The sequence below is a fragment of the Alexandromys fortis genome, unplaced genomic scaffold (assembly GCF_014885135.2).
Source record: "Alexandromys fortis isolate MF-2015 unplaced genomic scaffold, M_Fortis_MF-2015_v1.1 scaffold_166, whole genome shotgun sequence".
Lineage (NCBI taxonomy): Eukaryota > Metazoa > Chordata > Mammalia > Rodentia > Cricetidae > Alexandromys > Alexandromys fortis.
Genome location: NW_026068102.1, coordinates 2830585 through 2841578, shown reverse-complemented (window position 1 = coordinate 2841578; position 10994 = coordinate 2830585). Strand labels below are relative to the sequence as shown.

The following is a 10994-nucleotide window of genomic DNA, read 5'->3' as shown; positions in this document are numbered from 1 at the left end:
GTGTGTGTGTGTGTGTGTGTGTGTGTGTGTGCACCCCCGTGCATGTGTAGGATACTTGTGCCTCTCAGTTTATGTTCATAGAAGCAGAGGTTGATGTTGGATGCTTTCTAATCATTCTGGACCCCACCCATTGAATTTACTAGCTAGTCAGCCAACTATAGGAATCTGTCTGGCTTTTAAGTGGGTTCTGAAGATCTGATCTTAGGTCCTCATGCTTGTGTGGCAGGCAAGTTGTGACCTGGACCATCTCACCAACTTTTAAATATACTTTAAAATACATTTAAACCCCAGGGTTTAGAGTAAAAGACATGAAGAGAATGAGTTTCAATTTCTCCTAAAAGAATAGCAATCTGTTATCTTTAAACTAGTTGATTTGGGTGGCAAAATAAGATTATCGCATAGGCCTTGGAGAGACTTATACTGTTATGGCAAAGCAATCCTTCACAGGAATGAAGGAGGATTGGATATCTTTGTTGTATATAAAGTTAATAGATATATTTGAGGTTCCTAAAAACTGTTCAAAAGAATGAACAGGTCATATACTTGTCAAGTAAGCCTGTCCCATTACTATTTTAACATAAAGCTTCAGTTTACGAAAAGAATGTTATCTATAGGTAAGTGCTAAGATCTCTCTCTCTCCAGTCCTAGTTTGTGTATTTCTTGACATTTTGTTTTTCCATATTATTGTTTCTTGTAATACTTTTTTCACATTCATAGGTCATATCAGAAATATTTGGATGTTTGGAAACAGGGAAAAGCTTTATAAGGAAGGCATTGGAGCCCAAGGGTTTTGATTATTTGAAAGCTTAAAATATATTTTTTCTATTTAATTACATAAAAACACCTGATTTATTATTTACTTATGATTCAGGAGCTAGTCTATGATCAGTGAAGGTTAATTTCTTTAAGCCTGCTTCTACTCAATAACTTTAACATGATTCCTTACCTTTCATCATTGACCTACTGTTGGATGCCAAATCTTAGAAAATAGTTAATTTCTCAGAATCTTTTTTATATAGCTCTTTTTTTCTTTACTAAATGTTGGGTATTATCTATTTATAATGAGAATACGATTAGTAGGTTTTGACCAAGCACCACTGTTGACAGAGGATTCTGTCCAAACCAGTCCTGCAGTCATTCAGTCCCAAAGAAACACACAGAAGTCTACATTAATTATAAACTTGGTATGGGAGGTCGTTTTGTCTATGTGTAGCTTGTATTGGTTAATGAATAAAGAAATTGCCTTGGCCTGTTGATAGGGTAGAACTTAGGTAGGTGGGCAAAACTGGACTGAAAAGCTGGGAGAAGGAAGGCATAGAGAGGCACCACGGATCTGCTGCCAGAGTCAAATATGATGAATCTTTCCCAGTAAGCCACTGATACATGGCAGTAAACAGATTAATGAAATTGGTTAAATTAAGATGTAAGAGTTAGCCAATAAGGAGCTACAGATTATGGGCCAAGCAGTGATTTATATGCTACAGTTTCTGTGTGATTATTTTTGGGGCTAAGCTAGCCGGGCAGTCAAGACCAACAAGCGACTCTCCCCTGCAGCATAAACTGGTTGGCCTGGTAGCTCAGGCTTCATATTAACTCTTATAACATATATTAGCCCACATGTGGCTTGGTATCTTTTTCAGCGAGGCAGTCACATCTTGCTTCCTCTGCAGCTGGGTCACAATTGCAGACTGAAACTTTCCTTTTCCTATAATTCTCATCCTGCCTCTATTTCCTGCCTGGTCATCCTGCCTCTACTTCCTGCCTGGTTGCCCTGCCTATACTTCTTGCCTGGCTACTGGCCAATCAGCATTTATTAAGCAAGTGCAAGAATCAAATCTTTACAGGGTAAAACCATTGTCCCACAGCACTTTCCCACTGTTTTTTTTTTTTTTTTCAAAATAAGAACTCTGAATCTAATAGCCTTTGTTCAGCTTTTTGTCCAGACCACTACCCATAACATATTATAACCAACACTCTAAACAAAGATAAATTTCCATAATCCATTTTTTTGGGGGGAATGTGGGCATAGTTTTCCAGGCTACTTCCTGCTGATTGGGGGCACTGATAATCTTATGGGGACCTAAAGAAAATTAAGAATATTGGTCAAGTCATGACTGGAGTATCCTGTGAGGCTTGATCATCTTAGGCAACAGTCTTGAGCTTGTTCTGGATGTAGAACTCAGACATGTAGTCCATTCACTCCTATCGGAGATTTCTCAGGAGGTCTTCCTTAGTAATTTTCTGGCTAAGTTTTCTCCTTACTACAAATTGACATCTAGGTGTGGACTAAATCCATGTAAAACCTGAGAGGGCTTGTAAAGGAACTCTAGACACCAAGAAATAATGTTTAACCACATTTATTTTCCCTGAATGGGCTTTGCTTGCTGGCGGCTCGGTGCCGCTCCTTTAAGAGAGGTTTTCCTGATTCAGCGGTAGCAGAAAAAAGCTGTGCTCTTTTGAAATGCTGTCTCTCTGGGCCATGCTGCCAGAATGACCTGTGCCTCGTTCAGACAGGAGGTCTGACTACAGAGCATTTGTATGGCATCGTGAACAGACTGCTGCAGCTTGCTTAATGACAGCCTGAGCTGGATGTGTGCTTGAGAATGGGGTTGTGGGCATGACCTCTCAGAGGCAGCAAACAGGCAATACCATATATATCCTAGTAAGGCTTCAGCTTAAGTATGTAAGAAGTGCTTAGCATTTTAAAAAGTGATCCTTGACAGTAAAGAATTACAGATACACAATAGGACAGATTCAAATATTAAAGACATTTAAATGGGATATAGTGTTGGATAAATGTAAATAGTCTTGGGAGAGAGAGGAAAAAGAGTACAAAGATTTACAAAAAGTAAGTAGGGCTGGAGAGGCGGCATAAAAATTGCTTCTTTTATGTGTATATGGTTTCTTGAGACATATATTTTAAAGGTATCTTGAATTCAAAATATGGGTTCAAAATACGAATATTCAAAATACGAATATATGTTACTTTGGAAAATATCCTTTCATTTCAACAGAGGATAAGGACCTGTGGATTGCTTCCAGAGTAATGTTGTTTGATGGACCAAGTCTCCTGAAAGGTTGCCTTGAACACCTCTCAAAAAATTACTTCACCCAATAAACAGCAGGAAGCAGTTTCGATAGAACTATGCCCATATTCCCAAATATTGTTTATAATTATTTTTTATGTTTAAATGGGAGTATGCTATAGAGATTTGCATTGACATGGATCTTGGTTTATTGATGCAAATTTAAAGTCAATTCTGTTATATGTATATTTCTGATTTTGATTAAGGTATTGTGTTTGTGCAGCTCATTTAAAAGTTAATGTATAATTAAGAAATATAGGTCAATAGATAATTATCTATAATAGTCAAACTTGTAGTCATGTTAGGTTTTCTAGCTGTATAGGCATTCTTCAAACCTTTTAAAGACTACAGAATATAGCATTTAAAACATTTTAAGAGCTTAAGACTGTTGATGACACATCACTCCTGGAAGCACCAATTACTTCAAGCGGAATGGGCATTGAAGAGGCTCCTTATGGAGTTGGTTAGCCATTTGTGCAAGAAACTGCTCTTGCCTGGACTGCTTGATGAACTGGACATTCAGGACTCACAGAGTAATGACAGCTGAACTTGCCTAAAGATGAGATGATCCTTCAGGGTTTTTGCTTCATGAAAGAGTCTGCTAGACATTCTGCAGAATACAGAAAAAATGTGACTGACAAACTGCCAATATAGTCAGAACTGTCTTTGAAATTTCCTGCTTCATAAAAAAGTCTTCTCGATACTATGGGCCAGTAGGCTAGAGATGGATGCCCCAATGATGCAGAAGAACTTTGGTTGACTGTTGAGGCAGTAAAAAGTCTCTTTCAATTCTAGAATTTTAGAAGTTGCTTACAATGAATTTATTGTTTACTTAGGTAATATTATATCCTTCTGGAGTCTTTGATGTAGTTGAAGAATTTATAGTTATAGTTTTCTTTAGTTATGCTAAGAGAGCGCTGGAATTAATGGCATGTGCCACTACTACCTGGTTCATTTAAATTTCTTATTCCTATTAACCCTTTACTTTTCTCTACAAGGTGTTGTTGATTGCTTAATGGTATCTTTGGTATAATGTAGAGGAGATTTTATTTAAAAATTTGAGTTACTTTGCAAGCATTTATTTTATTTTATTTTTTTATGAATGAGTGCATTTTCTTAACATCTGTCTGTGTACCACCTGTATGCCTAGTGTCTGCAAAGATCATAAGAGGGTGTCAGATTTCCTGTAACTTGAGTTAGGGATGTTTGTAAGCTACCACTTGTTTGCTGTGAGTAAACTGGACCCTCTTACAAGAACAAGAGCTTTTAACTAGTTAATCATCTTTCTACCTACAAGAGTTTGTTAATAAAAACAAATATAATTAAATGCTTCTTTTTTTACACTTATTTATAGTGTTGTGTGTGCATGCACATATGTGTATGTTGGCATATGCATACCATCATATGCAAATGGAGTTCAGAGTACAACTTGTAGAGTCAGTTCTCTCGTGCCATATGATATTTTTCTTTCTCATCTATCTCTCAAGATAGAACTCAGGTTGTCAGGCTTAACAGCTGCTCTCAACCACCCAGACATATCACCAATGACTCACTTGTTAAATTATTCAAATCTCACATTCATTGACATTCCAGATTTGTATAACAACTTTGCTTAACTGCAATATAATACCTTAATACAAGTATCTGGAAAGAGCTCAGTGCTTTAGATGTTCAAAGAGGAAAAAAAAAAAATGGGCCAGCCCTGTTTGTTTGGGCCTCTGGTAAGAATAGCAAACTCTGTTTGTACGTCACATCTCACAAGGGCGGAGCTAAAAGATAGTTGGGGCCTGGTTTGCTTCTTTTATATCAGACTTTCCATAAAAATACATAGGAGAAATCTCAAAGGTTCACATATAACTATTTACCAAAGAAATATCATAAGAACTATTTCATGCATCCAATGAGTTAAAATCCATTCATTAGGCCTAACCTACCAATAGCCCCTCTGTGTGCACCAAGCTTTTAATTAAGGTAAAACTTTTGGTGATGTTCAGAACATGCCTAAACTGGCACAAACATTCCATATAGCATTACTACTTTGTAATGTTGATGCATATCTGTGATAGTAATCCCTTCATACAAGCACTGCATGCTGTACTACAGAGTTTTGATGGATATCTGTGTTGGTAGAGTAACTTTGATGGAAAACCTTCAGACAGACACTCATGCTTTTCTGTATCTTTTTCTTGGTACACAGTTCATGTACCAAGTACAAAGTATTTTAAATGTACAAAGTATTTTAAAATATTTTCTCATTTAAAAAAACCTTTGTTCTGAGTTTCTTTTTAGATGTTAAATTTCCTCACATATTTTAATTAAGCATTCATGTTCTACTCGCGGGTGTGGTATGTTATGTAGTTAGCAAAATATTTCATTGTTGATTTTATTGCAACTGTTCGTTGTGTTTCAGTGCACTTGCCGGAATGACATGGTGAAAATATCAATGGATATATTTGTAAAGAAATTTCAGCCAGACAGATACCAAATTTGGAAACAAGGAAAGGATATTTATACTATTGACCATACAAAACCTACTCCAGAGTCTACCCCTGAAGTAAAAATATGGCTACAGAGGAAGAAAAAATTAAAAAAAGTATCCAGGAGGTAAGGATTCTACCACATCCTGCTTATAGTATGGACTTTATTGAAATGTATCATGGAACAAAATGTTCTCCAGGACTATTGGTTTATTTTTGTCTCTTCTATTCATAACTTTATTATATTGCTGAAATTTTGAGGTAGTGTATGTTTAGTTTTTGAATTGGTGTAGTAGAATTTAGGAACAGGTAGTCACTCATGCAGAGTATTCCTGAAATCAATGTACATAAGGAGTAGAACAACATAGAACTTCTTGGAATTCTTTCATAAATTTATTTTAAATATGTATTTGTTCTTTACCTTATTTACCATATTTTAAATAACTTGACTTACAACTTCTATATGCTACCATTGTTTAAAATTTTTATTTATGATTTCTCTCATTAGCTGAAATACTTCTTTCCTCATCTTGATGCTTATGCTGTGATTTTATTCTTTTTGTTTCCTTTCAAAGACTCAAAGGAGAAAGCATTATTTCTGTACCTTGGTGGTCTTTTTGAACCTTAGATCCAATCTACTTTTGTGACTAGGACTTTGTTAAAACCTTTGAATAGGCTGTGTGTCTTATGGCTCAGATTCTTAGGTTGCATATTAACTCTTAAATTTGAATTTTTTTTTAGGTTTTCTTTATACTATTGTGTATTATTCTTTCAATTCATAAAAATAATAGTTGAAATCTGTTAATTTTCTAAAGCCAGGAAAAAATATACAAGAAATTCAATTCATTCTTAACCTCACTATCTAGAGACTCCATCTTAATATTTTGTATATATTTCTTTATATTTACGTATATTATATATAATATAAAAAATATTATACACCTTTCAAAATTAGCTTTTGCTATGTTAACAACTGAGTAACCATTTATGTGAGTGCTTTTCATATAATTAAATTATTTCCTTTCGCATAATTTTTAATACCTACATGTATTTGATCTTCTACAGTTAGACCTGTGACACCTTTGTTTTTGTTGTAATAACACTATAATTTAAATATTTTGCTCAAAATTTAGTATTTACTTTATGTATAAGTTATCTCAGTAAAATGAACAACTTACTGTTAAAACTTTCCAAGTTTGAGATGCTGTAATTAAGGAGTCAGTGCCTCTGAGGCTTTCAGGAAACATAGCAGTCTGAAATCTTGAGAAACGTGCAAAGTAGCACTTGTGGTCAAGTGAATAAGCTGGCATAGCTATTAAAGTCACCAGGCTTTTCAACTTGATGGAGTACATAAATTTGATACACAGACTGCCAGAGTTTAATCAGAACATGTTTCTCATTTCATACAAGTACTAATGTTCAGGAGTGTATTTTGTTTTTATTAGCTGACTTAAAATGATGGTTGATGTGATGGCCCTTCAGTAAGACCATCTTTCAGCATGCACAAATATAAAACCCCCTCACAATCTCTGAGCCATGCCAGCTACATTGTTGGTTTACGTGTTCCGTTGGATATGCAAATATTGTTTATAGCCTCAGTTTTGTTATTGCCGCTGACAGTACCCAACTGCTAATATGTGTGTGTTCTTTATTCTGTTTAGCTCATTTCTCTGCCTTACATGACTTTACAGTGTTATCTCATTAGGTATCCATAATATGAAAATTCAGTTGTTAGTAAGTCAGTTTAAAACAATTATGGTTTCAAATTCAGACTATTTGTAAGAATTATGTTAAATAACTAAATTTTTCTTGATATAAGTACCTAACAGTATCATTTGCATTGATATGTGTTTCATATCTATTTTGAACTTTTGTTCTGACCACCTTCCTTTTGTTAATAGCCTCCAGGGTAATAAGTTGCTCTCTAAAAGGCCTAAATCTGAGGAGGATGAGGAATTTGTTGAATCTAATGGGGAGGAGGTTTCAAACCATGCCATATGTCCAGGGCACCTAAAAGTCACTGAAAAGCCAGGAAAACCATCTAAGCAGGCTGACACAGAAGCACCATCAGAGGGAGAAGCTTCTGATGCCAGGATAAAAGCAGATCAAAAGTTATTGAATGACACCAAACTCTCAGGTAAGAAAATGTATGATTATTTTTCACTTGTGACTATGGTGATTAATAATCTGATGCCTTAAAACACCTAGCTTTTTCATTAACTAAATGAACTTACATGATAATTCACCTATGAGGACAAGTATATGCAATGCTGTGAGGGATACAATTTTTATCTGCAATAGAATTCTGAACTTAACATCCATTAGTATACATCTGGTTTAATAAAAAACTAAGACTTACAAAATTTTAAAATTCAACTTAAAATTTACAAGAAAAAAAAAGGAATTTATAGATTACTCTGTACAGATTTCTTGCTACTTTTAAGAAGAAAATAAATAGCCGGGCAATGGTGGCTCATGCCTTTAATCCCAGTACTCGGGAGGCAGAGGCAGGTGGATCTCTGTGAGTTCGAGACCAGCCTGGTCTACAGGGCTAGTTCCAGGACAGGCTCCAAAGCCACAGAGAAACTCTGTCTCAAAAAAACAAAAAAAGTCTTTTTAAAAAGGGGGAAAACATATAAAGTCAACTTAATTTATAATACCATCAGCTCTTCCGTTTTATCAATGCACTTTTATAAAAGAACAGACATATATACAGGCAAAGGACTCAATAATGTAAAATAAATAAATCTAAAAATAAGTAAAGGGGTTAAGTGATGATGCAGTGGTGAAGACTGTAAAGTCAGTGGAGGAAAATGAAAGAATAGACCCAATTTGACCTCAGAAAGGTAAGAGCAAACTTTTATTTGTTATTCTTACAGTGGACCCGAGCTTTTTTCCTAACACCCACAGGGCAGCTTGCAACCATCTATAACTCAAATTCCAGGTGATCTGACACTCTCTTCTGGACTCCATGGTCACTAGGCACACACATTTAGTGTATTTACATTCTTGCCAGCAAAAAACTCATACTGCATAACAGTCACACAGAAAATAGGAAAGAAGTCCAAGATCTCATTGACTGATGACTTTGCATGTTTATGGACAGTCAGAAAAATCATCCACGTATGGTGGCACACACTTTTAATTACAGTGCTTTGGAGGTAAAGGCAGGTGGCTGGCCTCGTCTGTAGGATCTGGGAACCTGTTATGAAAATCAAAAATAAATAAATAAGTAGATAATTGAAAGAAAAGAAAATATAAAACCAGTAATCACTATTGTTCAGTCTCTTCGTATTAATGCAATGCAGTGTTTATTGTTAGTCTTTTGTTTGCTCTTCAGGTAAAAGCTGTGTAAATTCACCTGTAACAAATAAAATACATAAGGATGACGCAGCTGTTGCTATAGCTTCACCATTTGTGTCCAAGGAAGACTGCAACTTCATGGCATTTTCTAGTAGCCAGGTAACAGGCAAGGAGTCATATCTCTTTACAATTCTACGGCCGGAGTCTCCCAAGTTGTCTTCCTCCCTTGCAGAAAGTAAAAGAATATTGACGGAGGAAGAAGACAATGATGAAGATGGCCTCAGAAGTAACCTTGAACCTAGGGAAATCCCAGAAGTTCTTAGTGAAGAGGGAAATGAGCTCAAAATTCCCAAGGTACATGTCAGTATGTATTTCTACTTTGTTTATTGGGTGGTGGCCTATAAGGTTGTAATAATACATTGTGAATACAGCATATTATCCCCTGAAAGTTTGCTTTAAGGCAGAAATAAACAGTATTTACATTTATGAGCTTTAATCATATTTTATCAGTGGAATACATTTTTGGCAGTGAAATACTATAAGTTCTGGCTTACATTTTGTTTTATTAATACTGAAATATTTTAGCCACATGTTGAGATCTAATTTTCTTTCGCTTCATACTTTAAAAATGCACCATCTTTATTTGGGGCTAATACAGTCTTCTCTGCAAATATACAGAGAGATCATTTATATAAGCATTAGCAACTTTCCTCAAATACTAATACATGATAGGAATTATTTTGAAATCTTAATCATTGATATTTAGACAATTGTGATACAGGGTGTTCCTGTCACCAGCCCTGTTGTCCAATGTGAGATAAGTTGCCTCTTGGGTACTCTTTTCCTGACAGTATAACTATTAAAAAATCAATTTTATCCAGTTTTTTTTATAATGTGGCTCACATGATTATTGTATTCTCTGATTCCTCTTATTTAGAATATTAGAGCTTCATTTCTGATCCTGTTTATTCACATAAACAAACCTTTTGCCTCTCAGAAAAGTTAAGCTCTATCTGGAGGTTTTCCATCCTTCTTGGTTCTGCAGCCCCTTTTAAAATAAACCACTCAGAGACTTCATATTAGTTACATCGTTTTTGGCCTGTTAACTCAGGTTTATTGTTAACTAGCTCTTACAGTTTCATTTAACCCATTTCTGTTATTCTGTATTTTACCACAATGCTCTTGATTTGGTACCTCATATCTTGCCTCTCCAGTGGCTGCTGGCACCTCCCTGACCCTGCCTTCTTCCTCTTTGTATCTGTTCAGATTTCCTGCCTAGCTAAATCCTGCTCTGCCATATGCCAAAGCAGCTTCTTTATTACCAATGACAATAAAACATATTCACAGCATAAAGAAGGGCATCCCACAACATTCCTCTTTTTCTTTCTAATTCAAAAGGAAGGTTTTAACTTTATCATAGTAAACTACATACAGTAAAATGGTTAAAATAAAACTTACAGTTAAAATATTTAATTATTTGTATTTGACAAAAGTAAAGAAATTATTCTATCATCTCTTCTATCTTTGTGAGAATAAGTTTTGTATCTACTTTTATTATAATTAAGGAAAACTATAACTGTTGTCTTCAACTCCATCAAAGACCCCAGAAGGATATAATACCTAAGTAAACAGGAAGTACATTGTAAGCACCTTTCAAAACTCTAGAAATGACAGAGAAATCTGGCTGCCTGGATAGTCATCCAAAGTTCTTCTGTAATGTTGGTACATCTCTCTTTAGCCTATAAGCCTAAAGTGTCTGGCTGATTTATCAGTGGAGCAGGAAATCTGAAAGACTGACTGACTATTCAGGCTATTTCGGCAAAATTCATCAGTAACTTTTCTTCTATGTCCTGCAGAATTTATGCGGACTCTTCCATTAAGCATGATTTAAAGGACCATCCCACTTTGTTTTTCTCAAGTTCAACAGTCATTTCCTGGGTCTAACATGTCCAGTTTATATAGCTTATTGTCAAGCAATCCATGCAAGAGCAGTTTCTTGCCCAAATGGCTAGTCTCACCACACTGAAAGCAAACTCCATGAGGAGCTTATTCGATGGCCATCATCCTCTTGAAGTAATTGGTGCTGCTAGGAGCAGATGTGTCTCATTTTCCAGTTATTAATAATTAT

At 35.4% G+C, this 10994-nt stretch overlaps 1 protein-coding gene across 2 annotated transcripts in view; it reads left to right on the top strand.

Annotated features, from left to right (window-relative positions):
• The window catches only part of LOC126489580 (lysine-specific demethylase 4C), a 181075-nt gene that overhangs the window by 96981 nt on the left and 73100 nt on the right, over positions 1-10994 (top strand). For both annotated transcript variants that reach the window (XM_050123921.1, XM_050123922.1), the window contains exons 9-11: positions 5497-5690; positions 7465-7700; positions 8904-9220. In XM_050123921.1, the coding sequence (XP_049979878.1) occupies positions 5497-5690; positions 7465-7700; positions 8904-9220 (747 nt within the window). The remainder of the gene's footprint in view (positions 1-5496; positions 5691-7464; positions 7701-8903; positions 9221-10994) is intronic.